Source organism: Pseudopipra pipra, chromosome 6, assembly GCF_036250125.1.
Source record: "Pseudopipra pipra isolate bDixPip1 chromosome 6, bDixPip1.hap1, whole genome shotgun sequence".
In the NCBI taxonomy this organism is placed as follows: Eukaryota; Metazoa; Chordata; class Aves; order Passeriformes; family Pipridae; genus Pseudopipra; species Pseudopipra pipra.
The window spans coordinates 41,255,847-41,277,677 of record NC_087554.1 but is presented as its reverse complement, the minus strand read 5'-3'; the positions used below and the strand labels follow the sequence as shown (position 1 = coordinate 41,277,677).

The window sequence follows — 21,831 nt, the reverse complement described above, 5'->3', positions numbered from 1 at the left end:
GAAGCATAGAAACAAGCAGGCAAAGTGACTTTTGCCCCATGGTGGTTCCTGAGCTGTATGTCTGGAGGTTTCTCTGTTCAGGAGTCTGCCCCAAAGTGCTCTTTGCTTAGCAAATGAATTTTCACCCTAGTGCTTGTGCTGTCCTGTGAAATGAGTTCTTCTGCTCTGGTGCATCATAAAGGGCTGAGACAAGAACATGCGTATTCCTCTGGCTGGGCTCATGGGCCACATTTGAGCCTGGCTGGGACAGAGGTTCCTACTCTAATTCTTTATCTTCTCTCAATGTGTTTCTGCCCAGTTGGGATCAACACCTTTGACTATCTGGGTAGCATCCTGAGCTACGTGGTCATTGCCATTCCCATTTTTTCTGGGGTCTACAGTGACCTGAGTCCAACAGAGCTCAGTGCCCTCGTCAGCAAGGTGAGTTAAGGGTTATATCCCAGACTTCATTGTGGATGGTGAGCAGGCACTGAGGATGGAGGTTTCATATGGGGCTGGTGACCCTGGGGCTGGATAGTTATGCAGCACTTGACCTTCAGGTTAGACTGTCCCTAGCCATGGTGTCATGGAAATGGGAGCTTATAGCCAGCTGGTATATGATTAACCTGGGAGTGAGAGCTGTCAAGGTCACATCTACATAAGTGTTTACTAGCTCAGACCTGAGTGTCTAAAAAATAGCGAGATCAGAAAGTCTCTGGCTTTCAGCAGTGGGGGGGGATTGGGGTCTGCTCACTGCTGCAGGTCTGCCCGTGGTGACCACAGCCACCAGCGAGGCCGAGCTGGCTTGCATTTGCCTTCCTGACCTGACTCGTTACCAGATACTCAAAACTGGCTTCTGATAGAGAATGCAGAATTAAAAATAGCTAAGTGAACACTGCCGGCTGAAACACCCTCCTCTGAGCCGTATACGGTGCTGGTGGCATGGATCTGCGTGACTTAGGGCAAGTGTGCTGGACCCTGGGCTGGCCAGCAGGCACTCTGCAAATACCATCCCTGGGTGGCAGGACATGTGTCCACCTGGCAAGAACTGCTGCACTGAGCAGGGAAGCCCTGTTCCTTTCAAATGTGGTCATCTTCTCCTTCACTCCCACCACCATGGGTGACTTCACAACCTCTCATTGATCTTGCAAAGTCAGCTGACATGACCAAATATGTGGACTCCTTGGCTGCCTCCTTGCAGTCTTGAAGTAAGGGACAGCACCCCAGCTCAGCACTGACCCTTACTCTGGCATGTGATTTCTCCCCAGAATGCTTTTGTTTCCATCTACCTCATTGGCTGCTTCAGCCAGCTCATAGATCTCTCCAGCACTGTGACCGATGTAGCTGGCTACACACACAGGTGAGCTTCTCTGTCAACACATCTCTGGGAGAAAGGGAAGTGCAGGACAAGACTCTGTCCATGTCTGTGTTAAAAAATAAGAAAAAATTGCTTTGTGTGCAAACATGGGCACGTTTGGATATTGTGAGGAGGCTGCTGGAGTTGTCCATAGCATTCATGCAACCTCTTGTTTGTCTAGGATTGGTGAACTGCAGGAGACCTTGCTGAGCCTTGGCAGAAAAAAAAATGGTAACTACTCAGAAGCCAAAACGAGCTGGGATTTGGACGGGTGAGTCTCCCCTCAGCAACTGGCTGGCTTGCAGCTTACATGCCAGAGTGTGAGGCTGCTGTGGGATGGAGATGGCCCCTGCTATCAGAATCTGTTGCACACAGTTGGTTGGAGCAGGCAGTGCTCACTGTGATTTGTCGTTCCTGGGGTGCGTGGGGCAAGGCTGCTGTCGCAGAGACACAGGAGGTCTAAGGTGCCTGATTTTTGACAATCTCAGCGTGGTCACTTACCCCCAGATCTCTCCTCCTTTGTCTTGGTGGTGGCCCAGCAGCCATTCTGGGGAGGACTCAGTGCCAAGGGACACAGCTTTCCTTCTGGACCAAGTGACGCTTTCGGTGCCATCCTCTGGCAAGCTGCTCATCAAGGACTTGAGCCTCAGGATCTCACAAGGAAACAGTGTGATGATTGTGGGAAACACTGGTACAGGGAAGACATCTCTCCTGAGGGTCCTTGGAGGACTCTGGGAGAGCACGCGGGGTAAGGACTGCTACATGCTGCAGCCTTCTCTTTCTCAGCCAAGGCTACTCTGAGTTTGGAAGGTGGTCTTGTGAGGCCAGTGCCACCTTGTGATGGTGAATGTGTCACTGATCCGCCGATTGGAGCCATTCTGTGGCTATCACATTCTGTGGCTCTCATGGCTTTGTCCTATGTTGCAAACACACTTTTGTGGGGATTTGTTGGCTACTTCACGGGACAGGACTACACAGGGGGCAGTGGGGAGTTGCTGGTATTGCAGGCTTGACTGAGTGTGTCTCTGTGCAGGGAGCATCAAGATGCTGACCTGCTTTGGCCCCCGGGGAGTGGTATTCCTACCACAGCGGCCCTTCTTCACCGATGGAAGCCTGCGTGAGCAGGTGAGCCCAGGGGCTGTCTCTACTCTGGCCTCAGCTCTGCTCCCAGCTGTGGTCATGCCCTGTGAACCTATATGGTGCGGATAGGCCTGCAAGAGGGAGGATGCCTGTGGCTGCTCTTTCCCTTGTACCTGAGTTCATGCCACCCCCTTTGCATACCTGAAGGACTGTGTCCAGCTCCCTCAACATGGTTTCTTTTGCTCTGTTAAACAGGTGATCTATCCCCTGAAGGAGATCTATCCAGTTTCAGGTATGTGGAAATTCATTAGAGCAATTAACCAACCCTGTGGTGTCGGCTCACTGTCCTGTACTCAGTGTAGCTTCTCCCCTGCCATAGCCCATCAAGAACACTCATCGCTTTTGCTTTTGTTGCTCTGCTTTTCCCTACAAGATTTACCTTAGTGTATGTTAAGGTCAGCTCTGTGTACCCTCCCTTCTGGGAGGGAACATATTCACTTGATAAGAATTTACTCTCAGTACAATGAGAACAAGCTGGCCATGCTCTACCTGCTGTACTAGATGTGATACGTGTTGCTGTTGGGATACATCTGATCTGTCTGGCACACTCTGACTTTGGGCAAGCCATGTTTGTCTTCATCTCATTTTTCATTCACCTCCATCTTTCACTGTTTCTCTTTTTCAAATGATATCCCAGGGCTTTGCATTCTCTTGAGGTCAGAATACATAGATCCTTTTTTCTTCCCTGCCCTCTTCCCAAGTCAGACCACATGAGGTCTGCCGTAGCTTGGAGATGTCCAGCAGTGTTATCTGCTGCTTTCAAACACTTGGGAGTCACAATCTTGCTGAGAGTAGCTACAGCCATCAGCTACTGTTGAGGCTGTTCAGCAGCTTCATAGAGGTCCATGGCAGATGCACAGCCCTTCTACTCAGGTTTCATAGATGCTGACTGTACCAGCTCAAATGTATATTCTGCTCCACAGCTGATTCACCCTGAGGTTTTTCTCATCCCACATAGTGTCCTTTTGCCAGCTATTACCTGAGCCCTGTTTCCCTGACTCCACCACCCGCAGTGTGCAGTCTCAGCTGTAAGAGCAAAACTGGTAGGTAGGGCCTTGGCAATTGAAGCCTGGATCCTTGTGTTCTGGCTGTGTCCATCTGTGGCCATGGACTGACCCAAATGTCAGGTGTATCTGTGGAGCCCAGCTACCTACTGGCATGCTGCTCACAGGCATGGTTAACATTTTTAAGGAAAGGTCAGTCTTCGAGGCTATCTGTGCCAAAGCTCAGGACCTGGTATAATTAAGGGGTCAGGTCAGCTACACTGAATGTCAGGAAATCCTTCCCTTCTGCCCCACCAACTCCTCTGGGCAGCTGTGGCTTCAGCACACATTGCCCTTGCTTATGCTGTGTAGCTTTCTCCCCAGGGTCTGCAGATGATGAAAGAATTGTGCGATTCCTGGAGCTGGCTGGGCTGGTGAGTCACTGGTAGTGCTGCTGCCTTCTTTCCTGGTGCTGCCAGTGAAGGAAGAAGGGATGATTTTTTTGTGGCAGCACAGCATGACTGTGTGCTGGACTTATATGGGGACATTGTAGCTGGGGCAGGACTGTCTGTGGGACAGGAAGAGAAGGAGGGATAAGGAGCAACTTCAGCTCAAGTGGGGAAAGCGAGACTAGCAGGAAAGGGGTGGTTATGCTCAGAGCCATGGGCTGACAGGGTTGGCGACTGTGTTCACAAGTCTGCTGTGCTCTCTGCAGACTGATTTGCTGGCAAGGGCTGGAGGACTGGATGAGCAGGTGGACTGGAACTGGTAAGGGAGCTCACTATCTGCATGAATTTGGCTGATTTCTTTGAGTGGGGAACACTTCTAAGCAGCATGGCGAGGGGCACAAGGGACATAGGGACAGTTGCTTGTTGGTGTCTCTGATATCAGAAGCCATATAATTTTCAGCAAACAAGTTCTGTTTCTTGTGGGAGGTATTGAATCTTGACCCTGCTGCAGGTATGACATCCTATCTCCAGGGGAGATGCAGAGACTCTCATTTGCACGGCTCTTCTACCTCCAGCCAAAATATGCAGGTGAGTGACTGACTACTAAAGAAAAGGGGAGGGGGGGAAGTCAGGGCCTCTGGTGTAAAGAGAAGCTGGTACAGAGACAGCTCATGAAATCCCTTGTTTGCTAGGAGCGTGCTTTGCCTTGGCCATTATTTTAGCAGCATAGCACACAGAGGATTCAGTTGTGAAAACATTTCATTATTTGTGTGGAGGATGGTAAATCAAGAACTGTACAAAAGACATACTCTTTTTAGGGAATTAGTGATTAATGTTCTTCGTCCAGGTCCAATGGCACCTGTCCAATGGCATGCTCAGCAGTTGCTATGTAAAGAAGCGTTTATGCTGGGGAGTGTGGTGGCAGCTGCCATATCTGAAGCTCACAAACATCTGTAGGGTTGTGGAAGCAATATGGGAAATTTAGCCATGACATGGCAAAAGAAGACAAGGAACAGTGGAGAAACAGTCCTGAGAGATCACAGAAGCATTTGTGATTAGCTGATGGGGCCAATTCCTTAGTCTCTGCTGGGTGGGCTGTTGGAGGACTTGCCATGAGGGCCAGGGTGGATGTGGGTGAACAGAGCCAGTGTCAGTAGCAGGCAGCCACAGGTAAGTACCTCTCTTTCCCCTGAAGCCTCCATCACAGATTGGTGCTGTCTGGGCAAAAGGAACCTGTGGATTGCAAACTAAAAAATGTAGAGATGGTGTAAAACAAATTGAATTTTTCTGCTCCAGATCTGTAGTATTTACCCTTAACAGTCAGGAAGGTGCTGCAGGCCATCCTAGCAGCTCCATGTGTGGTGTGCTGGAAGGGTGCACTGGCTGCTGCTCATCTTAGTGCTGTGGCACGTGGCTTGTCTTGAGAAGGTCATGTCTCGGCTTTCTCACTGGGTGGGGGGATGAGGCAGTGGCTGGCAGCTGTTGAGGGAGAGGAATGAGGAGAACAGTGCAGTTTGGATGGATTCAAGGACTTGAGGGGAAGGACAGCTTTCCAAATTGACTGACAGCAGCTGTGCTAGAGGAATACCAGAGTCCTTAGGCTTTTCCTCCTTGCCTTCTTTACATGCTCTTGGTGAACTCCAGTTAATAAGTGAAATGTTCTCGGCAGTTGCTGCTCTTTTGCCTAGGGGAAACGTCTGGCTGGGAGAGGATTTGTGGGGTTTACGACATTTCTTTCAGTGCTAGATGAAGCCACTAGTGCCTTGACAGAAGAGGTGGAGCATGAACTGTATCGTCTGTGTCTTCAGCTGGGCATGACGCTGATCAGCGTGGGACACAGACCCAGCCTGGAAAAGGTGAGGCAGGGAGACAACATTCCATGCCTCCCTGGTGGTGGCAAGATAGAGGAGATAGAGAGGGTCTCCGGCGAGCAGAGGGGAGTGACTAAGGCTGGAGTACTTCACTGTGGGAGGACATGCCCTTGTAGAGACATCCTTCAACGCTGTGTTATTGAATTACAGTTCCACAGCTGGATTTTGAAACTTCATGGGGAGGGAAGATGGGAGCTCACTCGATGCGAGAAGATGAAGCGGCTCCCTGCTGGGGAAGGACACTGAAAAACATGCCCTTGTCTGGCCAGACGCAGAACCTGCACATCTGGGAGAGCTCTGAATAGCAGACATGGAGCTGCCAAGCCAGCAGCTGTCAACATATGATTCAAACAGTGGAAGACCAATTCTGAATTTTGCCGATGGACACAGAGCATGTCAGAACTCATAGTGTGGGGTTCTGTCAGGAGCAGACAGCTATGCCATCCTTCTCCCGGCCTCCTTCTGCCTCCCTGGCTCTCATGTGGGAAAGGGGTGAGCTGCTAGGCTGCCTAAAGACAAGATGCTGCCTCATGGGCCTTGTAGAAACAAGGGCCAGAGGAACCTCTGCTTTGTCCAGGATGCAGTGGTGCGAGGCTAGGATGCAGCCTCCTTTTCTGCCCTCTGTGCCTTTCTGGGAGCTCTGTCTTTGATACACAGCTCTGCAGAACAGATTTCTGTACTTTGTGGCTCTATTGAGGGTTGTGTTCCCCAGGAGGAGCATTGTAAGGGGAGGAGAATGCTAGCACAGAGAAGGGGTGTGTCTCTGCTCTCCTTATGACACATAGCTACATGTAAAAGGAACATTTTTGTATTAAAATATGGAGCCTGTTTTCAAACTACTTTTATGGAGAAGAGTCAATATTTGTTAACTGGACTGCTGGATGTTTTCTTTCTGGGGTTTGCTTTGGAGGAAATGCTTGTATGGTCCTGGACTAGACTGGCTGAAGAGCACAGCAGGGGTAGGAGTAATATACCTGTCCAGCACTAGCAATCCTGCCCAGCTGCTATCTCCACAGCTACTGCAAGGCACAAGGAACCCTAAGGAGGGATTTTGGCCCTCTCCCTTTAGGGTAGGAAACATAGCTTGTCTCCCCTTACTGTTCTGCCTGTGATGAGTCATGTTCTCTCACCTGCCTCATATATGTGTGTGGAGGCAGGTTTTGAGGGTCTCTGTGTTGTGAAGAGGTCACTCTGAGAATGCAGTGGAGGTGTGGTCTCTGAGCACTTACTGGCCACCACTTGCTTAGTAGAAATTCTGGATGTTTCCCTAGTTTTGCAGTGAAGGTAGAGGAGGTGGCTGCTGGCAGAGCCAAGCTAGTAGCTCTTCTGCCCCTCCACAAGGTGCTTGTGTCCCTCTATGATCTGCTGCACGGCTTCATGGTCATCCAGTGTGGTCAGGTCCCCAAGCTCACTGGCCTTGTCCTCCACGATTTTCCGTAGCACCCGACGCATAATCTTACCCGAGCGTGTCTTGGGCAGCCGGTGTGTGACCTGTGATGGGGAGGAGCAGAATTAAGGCTGAGGTAAAGGGGTTGGCCAAGCTGCCAGGGTGCTGGAGCAGCCTGCATGTGTTACCTGAACGTAATCTGGAGCTGCGTACTTAGCGATCTTCTTGGAGATGAGCTCCTGTAGCTCAGCAGCAAGAGTCTCCTGTGTGTAGCCACTGTCCTTCTTCAGCACAACAAACACGTAGGCTCCTGGCAGAAAGACCTGAGGTTACTGAGCACTGTGTACACCATGCTCCTGAGAGCCTGCCTGGACTTAGTGCCAGGAGAGAACTTCTCTGCTGGTAGCCTCTGGGGATGCTCTGTAGCCAAAGCTGTGAGTGTTTTTGACCATGATGCTGCTGCTGTCACATTATGCAAAGCCTAGCTGGTCTTGTGCAGTTGTGATGGCTGTGCTGAGATCCCTGCTAACGTGCTGTGTGGTGTGGACACAGCCACAGTGTCACTTCCGACTGCAGTCCCTTAGCCCCAGGAGAGATGTTTCAGGGGCAGGAAATCAAGCATCTTACCTTCTCCCTTGATCTCATGTGGGTAGCCGATGACGGCAGACTCTGCCACTGCCACATGATGATTCTGGAAGAGAACAGGACTGGGGTTTGGCTTGGTGCTTTCAGCAGGCTGGCTGCCACCTGGGAGCTGCCCTGAGCTGACTTGGCTGCTGCAGCCCACCGTAATGCAGAGAGATAAGGAAGGGCCTCAGGTGGTGGCCTCTGCCCTTTTTCCTTCTTGCCTCAGTAGGTCTGCAAACACAAGTCTTTTCACCCTGCCCCTGGTTGCTTTAGGCTTGCACCTTGTAGACCCTGTTCTGTGCCTATAGGTTGCTCCACCAGGTCCCACAATCTTCACTGGCCCAAAGATGCTCCTCCTTAATGTGTCTGACTGCTGCTTTGGGATTCACCCGCTTAGAGCATCAGCCTTACCAGGCTTTGTCTTTCCCTTGCTGTAGAGAGCCAGAATGAGAGGGGAAAGGGTGGGAAGCTGTTCCCACAGGTCCAACACTGTTCCCTGCTGCTATAGCAGCAGCGTATTTCCATCTGGGGATTCAAGAGAGACCTCCCTGAGCACTACCAGTGTGCCTTTGCTGTTTCCTTGGATGGCTTTACCTCCCACCCATACCTCTTACCACAATGTCCTCCACCTCCGCAGTGCCCAGCCGGTGTCCACTGATGTTAATTATGTCATCCAGCCGTCCTGTTAGCTGGTAGTAGCCCTTCCTGGTACGATACGCACCGTCCCCAGTGAAGAAAAAACCTGCCAGAACCATGCCATGGTCACTTGTTGCAGTGAGGATGTGAGCTGCTCACCAGCTGGGTTTTCACCTTGCCCCGTTTTCCTCTCTGTTGGCACCAGGGCTCATGTACTCTGTGCCTTCCTCAACTGCTCAGGGTGAAGGTGCCTACCTTCCTTGTTAGTCTTCTGCCTCTTTTGGTGCCTGATCTATCATCAGGCTCCTTCCCTCATTCTGCAGTGTGCTGGCTAATGCCCAGCCTACCTCATCACCTCATGCAGGGAACACTTTGCTCCAGTGCAGGTGCCTGTGGTCTTGCTGCTTCACCTCTTAGCTTCACATCAAAACACACACACTCTGGGGCTTGCTCAGTGCCTTGGGGTGAGTGATAGAAGCTGACAGGATTTGCAAGAGATGCACCAAGAGGTCTGTCTGTGCTCAAGGGGATTGGGGGCAGAAAGTCAAATCCACTACCTTAAGACAATGTGTGATCCAATGGGGAAGGTTGGTGAGAGAGACCCATTCCCAGGGCAACGCTGTGGTAACAAGCCTGGGGAAATGAAGGGCCTCAGCACTGAGGAGGGTCTATGGAAGAACAAAGCAGCCGTACCAGCTCTCCTGAGTCCTGCCTCCATTCAGAAAGCCAGCAGGCAGACACAGTCATACCCAACCGAACATGTCTTCAGTGCCCTGCCACCTGTTTTCCTTACCTGGATAAGGAGTCAGATAGGTTTCCAGAAATCTCTTGTGGTCATTGTAAATGGTTCGTGCCATACCTGGCCAGGCTTGTGAGATGCAAAGGGCTCCAGAGATGTTGTTTTCTAGAAGGACATTTCCCTGTAAAATAGTTACTTTTTAGTAACCATGGCTGAGGGTACTTGGAATGTTTAGTTATTGCCTGTTTTAACAGCCCTGTGATGGAAATGTCAGGGAAGGCAGTGAGGAGGGTCCTTTGCTCCCCAGCCCAACAGGACAGGCTTAGTCTCTCCCAGCCCCAATCTGCCTACCATGGTGGGATGCAGTGCCCCTCCAGGGACATTGGATGTTCCTGCCTAGCTACCTCACCTTGGAAAGATGTGCCAGGGAGCCCAAGCACAGCCTGTCTTGTCAGGACAGTGCAAACTAGAAAACAGTTCAACTTCTGCACTAGTTGGAAGGACAGCTTCACTGTTTGTCCCTTTCCAGTAAGAAGGTTGCTGTCCAGCAGAGGTGAGCAGGAAAGACATGTTCGCAGCTCCACTCCCATCAGCAAGTATATTCTGCAAGTGTCTGGTGGAAAGTGAGCTGAGCCAGTGCCTGGACTGCAGGTTATAAATATACCTTGTCATCTAAGAGGGTGGGGCTTATCCCAAAAAAGGGTCTCATAGCCATGCCTGGAAGGATTTCTGCTCCGGGATTAGAAGGACGGGGTGAGATACAGATGCCTCCTGTTTCTGAAGAAAAAGAAACCGTAATGCTCATCAAAGTTGGGAACAAGAAGAAAGCCAAGTAGCACTGCTTGGCTAGCAGCCTTTACCCTGGCCCCACTGCACATGGCACAGGCTGTGGCTGGGTTTGCCAGAGAGCTGGGGAAGGCTCTTTGCAGATGGATGATGTGCTCATTTAGTTCAGCAGGAATCTGCTGAGATGTGCCATCAAATCCCCCGTGTTTGTCTAGGTTACCTTTAAAGGCCATTTCTCTCTTTCACGTTTAGGTGCTCCTGGGCCCTTACAGCCTCGCTCATACAAGAGTGTCAGTAACAACCATTATCACTTGGCCAACAAAGCAGCAGGTCACTCCTAAAGCCTGGGAGAGCAGAAGCTGGAACAAGGAGTCATATGCATCTCACCGGTTTGCCACCATGTGTCCACTACTGGGCATCGTGTCTCACCAACCACACGGAAGTACCATTCCCACGCCTCCTTGTTGATGGGTTCCCCCACTGCAAGGGGAAAGACAAGGGAGCAGAGCAGAAAAATTAGGTTCAGGACACAGCTTCCCATGACCTGCTTGTGGAGCAATCCCCAAATAGTGTAGTGTACTGACTTTGGGGTCTCATGTTGCTGCTGTTCTTGGCATTTGTGGGAAGAGGCAGAATCTGATGCGCAAGGATTTGCTGCTCCAGCCCATGCTGCTGCACTTACCTGAGCCAAGCACTTTGAGAGAAGAGCGGTCATACTTCTTCACCCATTCATCACCGTATCGCAGGAGCAGGCGGATGGCAGTGGGCGCCCCATAGAACTGGTTAATTCTTAACCTCTCTACTGTTTCCCAGTAGCGGCCTGGAATGGAAACAGGGCCAGTGAGCACCCACGCATGTCCTCCCAGCCCAACACCAAGATAAAGATAGAAGAGGTGAGAACAAAGGCTCTCTAGCAGTGCCAGGACCCTCAGCCAAGTTAATCCCATGATAGGAAGGACTGAAGCTATTCAGGAGCAGCAGCAGGCCCTTTTCCTCCACATCACATAGCTCTGCTACTCTCCCTGCTGCAGGGAGGGGCAGGGAATAACAGCTCCGCCCCTGGAGAAGCAGCAGTGGCTTCCTAAGCAGAAGAAAAGACTCTTCCCCTGGTAGCTCTGTACTGGGCATAGCCTGCAGTCTGCTCCTGAGGCAGCAGAGCCATTGCTGCATGTGTCCTGGCGTCAGGCTGCCTGCAGGTGTTGCAGGGTGCTGTGGAATATCCCAGCTCCCCTGAGACACCTCACTCACCAGGGTTAGGATGGACAGGAGTGCTCTCAAAAAGGACTGTGGTGCCACCATTGCAGAGAGGGCCGTAGACCACATAGGTATGCCCCGTGATCCAGCCAATGTCTGCTACACAGCCAAAGATGTCCCTGTCCTGGTAGTCGAACACGTACTAAACAAGAGAAGAGAGGCAGTGAGGGGTAGTGCCAGGGCCTGCCTTCCTCGCAAGGGGGACAACAGGGAGCAGTGTACTCTCTCTCAGCCCTAACATTACTGCATCCTTCTATCTTCCTACCACCCCTGCAGGGACTCTTTCTTCCTGCAGAGTTTTTGAAAACATCAGAAAAAAAATAAAATTAAGATGCTTTATGAGGTTGAAGGAGATAGACACTTAATAAAAGAAAAAGAACAGCCAAATTTGCACTTTTCCAAAGGAGAGAGCTACAGCCTTTCCTTCCTTTTGCTGATGTCTAGACGAGGCTGATCCAAATATCCTGTCGCATCAAAACAGAACGTTCTGGCTAAGGAATGTCCCTCTGTACTTACATGCCTGCAAGGAAGGAGAGGAGTTGTAGGCAAGGGCAAAGTGGTAGAGAACTCCATGAACCTCTCCTGGGCACTTCTGGGCTCCTGGACAGTAAACACTCAGGAAACCCTGAGCTCATCAAGGAGCCCAGCATAGGAGCATTGAGGCAGCAAGCACAGGGACCATGTGATACTTTGGCCCAGAGCAACCCCAACTTGCCCACAAAAATTGGAACCTCTCCACCTCAGTTGGATGAGTGCTGTCCTGTGCCTGCAGGCAGGTGGAAATCAGAACAACCTCTTCTTCCCACTCTCCATTTATTCCTTGGGAGACCCTTGGCTGCAAGGCCGGAATATGAAGGAAGGATGCCTACCCTGTGCAGGGCAGAACTGAGTGCTGTCAGATTGGCAGCGACACATCCAGTTTCCTTAAGCACTCTCCTTCATTTCATTTTCTTAGTGCCAGGAAAACTTCTTAGGGGCTGGTCCCCCAGTAGCCCACCACTTCTTGCTTTCTGCTCTGACTTGTGCGGTTTCAGACTTTCCTGTCTCTTCCTGCAGCTCTGCTGTCCTGTCTCTTCCTGCAGCTCCCTGCTGCAGGCTGCCAGCTGGGGACTCTAGGGCCCCAAGTGTTCCATAATGCTCATAATGGAAGCTTCCCCTGTTTCATCTGTCTTTTTTTAACAGAGCAGTGAGTTATGGTAGCAGCAGTCTGCCCCATCAAACTGAGGGATCTGTTTCCAGATTTCCAGTGCTCCTGAGAGCTAACATGGCCACGTGCTGCTCACCCTTTGCATTGCTATTCTGGTATGGCAGCCCTGGCTCTCACAAACCTACTCTGATGGTCTCAAGTGGGTCACTTATTGTGCTGGGCAAAGCTTAGCTCACAGGGAAATCAAGGGCTTCCACACACCCAGGGAAGTATGGTCTCCAGCATTCACAGCTAACAGAGAAGACCCAGCCAGCCCTGAGCTTGCTTAGTCACAGCGTGCATGGTCTGAGGCACTGCTGGAAAGGCAGTCATGCACTGGGAGAGCCAGACCCAAAATTAAGGGACTGTTCAGTTAGGAACTCCCTCGTACACAGAACCCCATATAATTTCATAGGAATGCCCCTTGCAACCATTCCTGTGGCCCCATGCATCTCTGTGTTCATTGCCCTTTTATCCAGCTTGGTTAGAGTTTGGTTTTGGCACGTGTCATGGTTAAAGGCTTTCCTCCTACCAAAGATGACCCACACTCTTCAGGTATAGGCCCTTTTTCATGAGGGCACTCACCAGCTTTTACAGATGTTGTTAAATGTGCCCCTCCCAGAAGCACTGGCTTCAATCTCCCACATGAGTTGGGGTACTTACACTTAGGAAAAGCAAGCCACAGTTTTTAAGGAGCAAATGGATTCTTCCCCCTCACACAGTTGTGATAGTTTCAGTCTAGGCCTTCCTGGAGACCAGCTTGTAACCAGGAAGGAGCTAGGGAAGTGACCAAGGAAGTATTCCATGCTATTCCTTTACATAAACTGAGGTATAAATAAAGGTGGTCAGAGAGACCTCACTCTCTCTCCTTCCAGTGAGGTTTGGGAACGGTAGATCCTTGTCTCGGTGTTGCTTATCTGGAGCTGAGGCCTGCAGTGACTGTTGTTGTGTACCATGCGTGAGGGGAGAGTGCTGGGCTGCGTCCGGCTGTCCTGCTTTTCTCAAGGGAAGTGGTGAGATTCTGTTAGTTCTTTATTTTGTCAGTACTGGGTTTTTTGATTGTGCATACCTGTTTTGGTTTTGTCCATTTTTGTCCATTTTTGTCCCTTTTTCCCTTTTCCCTTCCCCTCTTTCCCTTTTGGGAGCAATTTGGGGTTTCTGTGTTCATATGTACATAGCACCTTAATTGTATATCTGTAATATATGTAAAATATATATTTTATATAGCTTTTGCTATTCAGTTTTTTTTTCCTTCTCTCTCTTCTGAGAGCTTTTCTTCTGTAGTCTGTGGGGTTTGGCGGGAAGCCAACTACAACTGGCTACAACAGTAATATAAAATTACTGTTGCAGGACTGAGCATCCTACCTAGAGGTTCCATCTAGTATAGGGCAGTGAAAGAAAGAAGAAAGCCAAGAAGGTAGCTCAGAGGAATATGTGTTTGGGAGACCCTGCCATGGAGCACCACCTGTAGGCAGATGTGCTCTACTGGGCCGATGCCCTAGGAGGGTTTCCCAGAGACTTGGCACTGGCTAAAGATGGGCTCATAATGCAACAAGGAGCACGTCTATTCCCTGCACTGCCTATGAGCTGCTGGCTCATACACACTGTGTCGCTGGGATCCATTACCTTGTGTGTGAGAGCTGCAAACAGCAAGTAACCAGCTTGGGAATGAACCAAGCCCTTGGGTTTGCCAGTACTGCCTGATGTGTAGAGAAGAAACAACATGTCTTCACTGTCCATGACAGCAGGTTCACAGCATGCATCCTCTTTCATCATCTCCTGCAGGAAAGAGCACAGCAGTTCTTTCAGGGTCTCACAGCCTCCCCTGTGTTGCTTGTGCACCTGTGTTGCCTGTGTACCTCCCCTGTTGCTCCCCACACCTTCTTGTGCACCTCTCGCCCAAGCCTCCTTCCCCTCTGAGCACCCAGCTCCCCCTAAACATCATTCCTTGTCTCTGCACCTCCGCTCCCCTTGCTCAGCAGCCTGAACTCCCTTTCGCCTTGCGGAGCTGGCAAACAGTCTCCTCAGTCAAAGCAGACCTGCTGAGTAAGAGGCAGCTATTTTTACACTGCTGCTGCTCTGACCAGCACAGAAGTCTTCCAGGAAGCCTTTCCAGCACTAATTGCTTGCAGATGCGATGAGCAGAGACGGAGAGACTACTGTGTAGCTCCAGGGAGCCAGCAGAAATGCACGGCAGGGGCTCACCTGTTCAGAAACAGTGCTCCATGCTGGCAGCCATAGAGAATGGGCACACGAGCAACCTCACTGCCTGCTTCCTTGGACACAAATTGCTAGTAGCACTCACAGAGAATGCCAGATCTGCCAGCAGAGCGGTGTGTGACAGTGTAGTGGCAGTCCAAGGCTGGGTTCACAAAGTAGCAGCCCATGTCTGGTGTGTTTCTAGCCCTCAGTCCACCCTGCTATGAGCCCTGACTTGCACTGCCTGCTCCTGAGAGCACAGGGCTGGTAGCGTGGGAAGAGACACCAGTAGTCCATCCTGATGACTCCTGAGACTGTCCTGAACTCATGTGCAGCTCTGGCTGCTGCTGCTGCTGTGGGATAATATCCCAAACTTGTGTCAATGCCAGTGAAACTGTCATGGCCAGCCAAGACCCTCTCTCCACCCACTGTCCCTACTCCCAGAGCAAGCACTTTGCCCAGGGAAAGTGGCAGTAGCACCAGGCAGGCCTCACCTCCTCCAGTGGCACATCTAGGGCTGTCATGGGAACCTTGCTGGTGGTCCTCATGGAAACTAGAACCCGTTTCACTCTGGGGCACTGCTTCACAGCCTGGTCCACTGTCTTCTTTAGTTCAATTATCTTGCCACCTCTCAGCCCCTGGTTCACTGTAATCACTATCTCTGACTGGGCTGCAGAAGACAGAAGAGTCACATGAGCAGCTCTGCCCTTCTCTACCAGTCACACAGCAGTTTGGCTCTACCATGACGCTGCACCTCTCTCTCTGTCTCTCAGCCCCTGTTACTCATGTCCTTCATTTAGCAAAACCAGCAGATTTGCATCTTGATTTTCCATTAATTCCTGCCTGTGTTGCATCTCCTCACAGGAGATGCTGTATCCCAGCCCTTCAGTCCCACGGATGAAAGAGAAAACCAGTTCATCCCATGGGCTGGAAGGTATTTAGTGAGCTCATGCCATTTCCTGGGTTGCTAATCCCTGCTCCATGGCTATATATGATATCAGGATACCCCCAGATAGCTCAGAGAATTTTACTCAGAAAACCTTTGCCGTCCACACAATCCTGAGCCCCCCAGCTGCTGAACCAGCAAGCTCAACACTGTCCCCCAAGGGAAACACATGTCACTCTTACCCACTGGCTCTTACCATCCCGGATCCTGTCCGCAAGGGACTCTGCACTGAACCCAGCGAACACCACAGCATGCACAGCCCCGATGCGGGCACAGGCCAGCATGCTAGCCACTGCCAGTGGGCACGGGGGCATGTAGATTGTAACCCTGTCACCCCGTTTCACCCCTTGCCGTTTCAAGGTGTTTCCCAGGCGACACGTCAGCTCTAGCAGTTCCCTGCCCAAAGAAGCAATTACACAGTTAGAGACTTTCTTGCAGGTTTAACCACTGTGCTTAAAGATAGGGGACCTCAGAGTTATACGCAGTTTATCCCTGCACTCCTCACTCTGGAAGTCCATGGGAGGGCTGTAAAATTCAGTGGGAAGGAAAGCAGAAGACAGATTCTAACATGGGTTATTATTTGTAGAAAAGAAATAAAGCAAAATGGTTTCTGTACAGCAATGGCCACTGGTAATTCCTCTGGCTCAGCAAGCACACAACAGCGCAGCTGACTTCCATGATGACAGCCTGCTCATTTCTTACCAACCTGTACAACTGGCTTGACACACTACCCTGCATAGCTGGAGGCTACATGTGAGAAGTTAGATATTTTCTCCCATGTAAACAGGATCCTGTGCATTGCTAAAGCTGAGAAGGTCACGTCCTCCAGAGCTTGTGCCCACTAGCAAGAACAACAGCTGTAGGAAAGCAGTGAACAAAAAGATGCCTCTCCCGAGAAGCGTCCCTCCCAAAAACCACAGCTTGGATGTCAGTGACTCATTTTATGGAAGGGCTCTCCATGCAGGGAGATTGGCAGGGGTGGATGGTCATATTTGTAGTGTGAGGTCTGGAGCCAGAAAGGACAGAGGGACTTTTTTTACTGTGCAGGGGAATTTAAGTGAATTCTGCAGCAGAAATTCAGAGAGCAGGCAAATTAAGCTGGAAGGTGGTGACCCCAAACCAACCCAGCAGGGCTGGACAGGCAGTCCTCCAGAGAGCCAAATCCAGCAGCACTGCTGACGTGCAGATGAGAATGGGATTTCTCAACACACACAGAGCTGTGAATCTGGCCTGTCTTGCAGACCATTTACCTGTAAGTTTAGACTCCAGGAACCTTGCTGGAAAGGCATACGTGTGACTTTCCTGTGTGTTTTACCTACAAGCACCACAGTGCTGCCCCAAGGATCTTACACCTGCCTCCCCAGCTGGGTGGAGACTCCTCAGGGCCCAGAGGATTTAATCAGGAGGTAGGCTAAAGTTTCAGATCAGCACAAGCAAGCCAACATTCTGTTGATCTATCTGCGTGACGGGATGCTGCATTCCCTCACATGACAGACATCAGCAGATCAGCCCTGTAGATATTATGCATGCTGCAACAGGACTCGTATGCTGAGAGGTAGTAACTGACCTGTATGTCACCCGTACTTCCTCTCCTGGTTCATCCTTCTCCCAGATTAAGGCCACTTTGTCTGGGGCTGCATGGACATGACGGTCCAGGCAATTCACTGGAATAGAAAACCCAGTCTCATCAACAGAGAAACCCTCAGCACATCTTACCTCTCATCTCTCATAAAGCCAGCACCAGCAGTCCAGTTTTCAGGTCAGTCAGGGCTGTGTGTGGGTCTTCTCAGCAACCTTGTGCAACATTTGTGGATACTAGCCAGCAGATCACAAGCACCATCCCAACCTCATTACACTCATCACCACTTCAATACCCACCAATCCCCATTATCAGCTTCCCCCTTAACTGCAACTTTATGCAATCCAGAGCAGAAACTGCCTAAAGCTCCTTTGGAGGTCACATCCACAATGTCCTCAGAGTGCCCAGCAAACATTAACTCAACCACCACTCCACCCAGCACTGCCTTGCAGCTACCTCTGGGTGGACTAGGGCAGTTTTTGAGTGGCAGTGCTCCTAAATCACAAATGTAGGACAAAACAAACTCTGTGCAGGAAAGCTACAGAGTGCATTTGTCCAAGATGGAAGAGAGCCAGGGCAAAGGCAGAGCACACAGCCGCTGGCTTTCCAGGGACATCGTAAGCTGAGGCTTTGGCTGTTGTTCTTCCAAGAAAAGTTTCCCACATTGTTGGCAGCTGCAGTTTCCTCAGAAGCCTTGTTCACTCTGTGTTTTCCCTAAACCTGCTACTGAAGTCATGGGATGATGCAGCAGCCCCAGTTTCCATACCAAAACGCTTTTATCTCCTGACCATTTGTAGTTTCCCAGGAGAGAAAGAAACATACATGAAAGGGGGAATAATAAGATCTCAAATCCTAAAGGCAAATAACTCCTGCTCTCCTTTCAAAATGGACTACAAGACCTGATTTTCTGAGAGGTTTGTCTCTTATTTTGAACACTGGTACCAACACCACTGTGAGCAGGACAAAGTGTTACCAGCCCCTGGTAGCCCCACTAAGGCAGTAGCCCCAACCCACAGAAGATTCTCCCATGATGGTGGGGACTTCCACTGTGGCTCATTGCTCTTGTATTTTGCTTTCTGCAGATACATCCTGCCTTCGCTGGGCAGGGATGACCTAGTGCAACCCTGCCTGCTGAATGCACAGGGTTTGGTGCTGTTGCCTGTTGCCAGAATGGAGCCACTGCCCTCATGTGGGATCCACAGAGGCTGAGGAAGAGCAGCCTGGCTGCCAGCACACCCCAATCCACCTGCAGCCCCTCCAGAAAGACCCAGCTGCTACCACAGGATAAGCCACAACCTTACACTACAGCCACTGCAGGACCAAGCAGACCTTTTGGAATCCCCCTCTCTCCAACCCTGTAACAGTGTGCTCTTCCAATATGCTCCCAGGACTGAAGCCCCACACATAGAATTGCCTGCAGGCAGTCGGTGGGATCCCATGTCTGCCTCCCTCCTTACCTGCCACGTTCAGCTGCCCACCCAGGAACCAGGAGACCCTGCCCTGGTGCAGATCGCAGTCCTGGACAGAGTGGAAGGGGGTGATCCAGGTGAGCCGGCTCCTTCCTAGCGCTCCCCAGAAGGCATCCCCTTGATCCACTGAAACCTTGTACAAGTCTTGGTGGTCCTTGAGTCTGGAGAAGGTGATGGCTTCGGGCATGTAGGCAGTGAGGGGCCCGTGGCTCCAGGCTCGGGCAGCCACCAACCCAAGGGGGCATCTGGGAACCTGAGAAAGAGTTTTGGAGCAGCAGGTCCTGGCCAGCAGCCTGGCCATCACCGCAGGGTACCTGCCTCTCACCAAGGAAATGGGTGCCCTGGAGCCCTTTCAGCCCTTTCGCCTGGCCCAGGCAAAACCCAGGCCCCTGTGCAAGCTGGGGCTACGTCGTCCTGGGCTAACTGGACACAAAGAAGCCCTCCAGCACAGGGAGCCTTTCTCCCCTGCCTTGTTCCTCTCCTCCTCTCTTCCAGAGCACTATGGGAAAAAAGAAATTCAATCACTTTAAGGGAGGGGAAAGGGGTGGGCTGTAGAAATATTTGACTGAAAATAACCTCCATGCTAATTTGAGTCCTGACAGCCACTCTTGAACAAGAGCCAGGTTCAGCTTGTGCCTGGCCTCCCCTCAGGAGCCAAGGTGCCTGGGCCAGGCTCTAACAGCCTGCTGCTGCTCCTGCTCTCCCAAGGCTGCTCTGCATCCCCAGACTTCTCTGTTTTATCTCCACTCACCTCCCTCACACCTCCCTCTACTCATCCCCATCCCCTCACTCCCCACATCTCCCCTGCTGCAGCCCCACAGTCATCTGCTGGCCACAAAGGCAGCTTGGGGCAGGTTACCTGTAAGAGTTAGGTCCCCCTTCATGCTAGCCGTGAGTGATAGGACCATCCCCTTCCCAAAATTAAAGCCCATTTCCTGCAGAGAACTAGGCTGTGTTATCTGTGATGGGCCAGGGAAGGCTTTACTCACTTGGCTGTCAGCTGCAGGGTGGGGATATTGCAATCCATCCCTTCCCACCGGGCAGATATCAGAGCTTTCCTCTCTGGCAAGCGGGGCTGGGCTCTCTCCCTCCTCCCAAACACTACAGACCAGCTGTACCACCAGGTGGACTGGGAGCACTCAATGAGGCCATGGTAGAGCAGGGGGTGGTGGTTTGGCCTGAAACACTGCAGCCCATCTCCTCACGCTGAGACCTCCCACCATCCACTGTAGCAGAGCAAAGTTTCTTCCCTGCCTCCAAACATCTTTTTTTCTTCTTCCCTTTCCTTCAGGCCCTACATAGGTAGATTTTTTAAGGCAGAGTTTGGAGGCTTCCTTAATTTCATTGACCAGATTCACCTCCCTTCCTAGGGGTCACAAGAGAGGGGCAGAAAAAACCTTTCCCTGCAAGTAGAGCTGTTCTCAGTAAGGCACACTGATGGGATCAACAGCAGACATGAGAGGTTAGTAGATCTCTTCTTTGCTCTTCATAGTGTGACACCACTCATGATCTGTGGAGCTGATATGTTTGGTGAATAGGTTGGACACCAGCATGGGGAACAGGATCTATCTGCCATCAGGTACACTCATCGCACGCTATACACCTGGTTTGTATCAGAGCTGCCCCAAGGTCTGGGGTTACCTACAAGGGTTCTGTCACTCTGGGAAAACGCAGTCCTGTGGGCTTACAGTCCCTCCACAAAGTCAAGCCCAACCAGCCTCATCATTCCAGAAGTCTCTTATTTACCATGCACGCCTACTCTGCTTCTGCATTTTTCCCCTCCCTTTAAGACATTAGATTTTTCCATCAGACCATCCCCAGAAGCTCTTAACAAGGCAGGCAAGTCTCAACTTCTTATCTGATAACTCAGAATAGGTGCCCACTGCTCTCAAATCAGAGCTCACCTTGCTGGAAATCCTGTCGGTGCCCTTCCCTTTCAACCAGCTCCCCTGCATTTGCAGCATCTGGCTGCTGCCTCAGCTCCTCAGGCCAGCTGAGCCCTGCAGCCTGCTCCTGGCAGAGGGGTTGAGCCTGCCCAAAGGTCTGTCTGACTCTCTAACACCATGGCACATGTGATATGGGGTGACCCAAACCACCAGGGCTGTCCTGGATGCTGAAGTGACTTGTTCTCTGACCGGCTGTATGCTGTAACTTCTGCTCATCCCTTTCAACTTTTTCCCTGCAAAGGGAGAGCAGCACCCAAGCCCTGTATTTTCCGTGCCTGGGTGGGGAGGAAGGTGCAGACCTCTTTCTATGCTGCTTTGGATCTCCCACCCCTCTCTGGCTACAGCCTGACATCCAGTGCCCTCTCAGCTTTGGCTGAACTCACCCTCCTTAAACATTGGTGACCAGACTCATACACAGTATTCCCGTTTAATTTTATTCTTGTTCATATCTTTACAGAAAATGGCACATAAATCACAGATGCTGGATGACTAGAAGTTGTTACAGCTCCATATCTCAAACACCTCAATACTGAATTCTTTTCTCACTGTATATACATTATTTACACCCCATGGGCTAAATCTAACACGTCGAACGACCAGGGAACAAAGACGAACAGGGGTTGGATGAGCGGGCTGAACATTTGACAGAAGAAAAACTGTGGGGAAAGGGTGCTCACAGCTGAAAGCAGGACAGAAAGGGGCACCTGGAAGTCACTGTCCTACAGCTTTTGGAGGGGGAATAGTGCCCTACTGGGATGGAAAAGTGATGGTACCATGGAGTGGGTTTGGCTGTGTGAGTCTGCATGTGCTTATATGGCATGTATGTACACATTACAGGGTGTATCAGAGTGGATGTGCATGGCTGTCATTCCCTTTAACACTCAGAGGGTGAGCTGGACAAATTTAAATCAATAAATACATTAGGTGGATGTTGTTGTCTCACCTGCAATAATGTATTCAGTAAATAATTTCACCATCTGGCCTCTCTGCAGGGGTGCAGGGCTTTGGAGTTTGGGGCAGAGTCAGACCCAATTGTCCAGCATTGCAGGAGCCAGCAACATGGGTTGGGGTCACCTCAAATTGCCAGGTGGGACCAGGGTGTTTTGCCTGTGGGCTAAACCTGCCTCTCCTTGCCAAACAGGGGCAAAACATAACTGGCCTAAAGTTGCAGCCCCTTCCCAGCAGACCCCAGTGCTGGGCAGGGAGATGGGAGGAAAGTGCAAACTACCCTGCATGGATAGTCATCATTTCATGCAAACACTGCCATGGGCTTGTCCTGCTGTGGCCTGGGCCAGAGG

At 51.0% G+C, this 21,831-nt stretch overlaps 2 protein-coding genes across 30 annotated transcripts in view; one reads left to right on the top strand and one right to left on the bottom strand.

The window, feature by feature from the left end:
• The window catches only part of ABCD4 (ATP binding cassette subfamily D member 4), a 29,982-nt gene extending 8,507 nt beyond the window's left edge, over positions 1–21,475 (top strand). For 7 of the 23 annotated variants that reach the window (XM_064658685.1, XM_064658688.1, XM_064658697.1 and 4 more), the window contains 10 exons: positions 299–420; positions 1,248–1,339; positions 1,518–1,607; positions 1,876–2,084; positions 2,370–2,461; positions 2,672–2,708; positions 3,832–3,893; positions 4,175–4,227; positions 4,420–4,496; positions 5,649–6,618. In XM_064658685.1, coding sequence (XP_064514755.1) covers positions 299–420; positions 1,248–1,339; positions 1,518–1,607; positions 1,876–2,084; positions 2,370–2,461; positions 2,672–2,708; positions 3,832–3,893; positions 4,175–4,227; positions 4,420–4,496; positions 5,649–6,025 — 1,211 coding nt within the window. In that variant the 3' untranslated portion in view covers positions 6,026–6,618. Of the gene's footprint in view, positions 1–298; positions 421–1,247; positions 1,340–1,517; positions 1,608–1,875; positions 2,085–2,369; positions 2,462–2,671; positions 2,709–3,831; positions 3,894–4,174; positions 4,228–4,419; positions 4,497–5,648; positions 6,619–10,206; positions 10,351–18,200; positions 19,104–19,957; positions 20,050–20,079 lie in introns of those variants that run through there. The other 16 variants (XM_064658690.1, XM_064658692.1, XM_064658689.1 and 13 more) reach the window with 16 other exon arrangements.
• Positions 4,650–18,888, bottom strand: LOC135416037 (acetyl-coenzyme A synthetase 2-like, mitochondrial). 7 transcript variants are annotated; one of them, XR_010431402.1, is made up of 15 exons: positions 18,576–18,888; positions 17,107–17,203; positions 15,736–15,935; positions 15,088–15,263; positions 14,021–14,173; positions 11,203–11,350; positions 10,637–10,774; positions 10,342–10,434; positions 9,833–9,945; positions 9,223–9,349; positions 8,408–8,535; positions 7,794–7,857; positions 7,355–7,476; positions 5,220–7,270; positions 4,650–5,141 (listed from the first exon to the last, which is right to left on the bottom strand). XR_010431402.1 is itself a non-coding variant. In XM_064658682.1 (14 exons), exons 1-14 carry the CDS (start codon positions 18,886–18,888, stop codon positions 7,094–7,096), a joined length of 2,049 nt encoding a protein of 682 aa, XP_064514752.1. In that variant the 3' UTR covers positions 4,650–7,093. The 7 variants fall into 7 exon arrangements, 2 of the variants coding, with proteins under 2 accessions (XP_064514752.1, XP_064514754.1); XR_010431403.1 differs by having other exon boundaries at positions 4,650–5,387; positions 7,009–7,270; XM_064658682.1 differs by having other exon boundaries at positions 4,650–7,270.
• Positions 21,476–21,831: the final 356 nt, after the last annotated feature.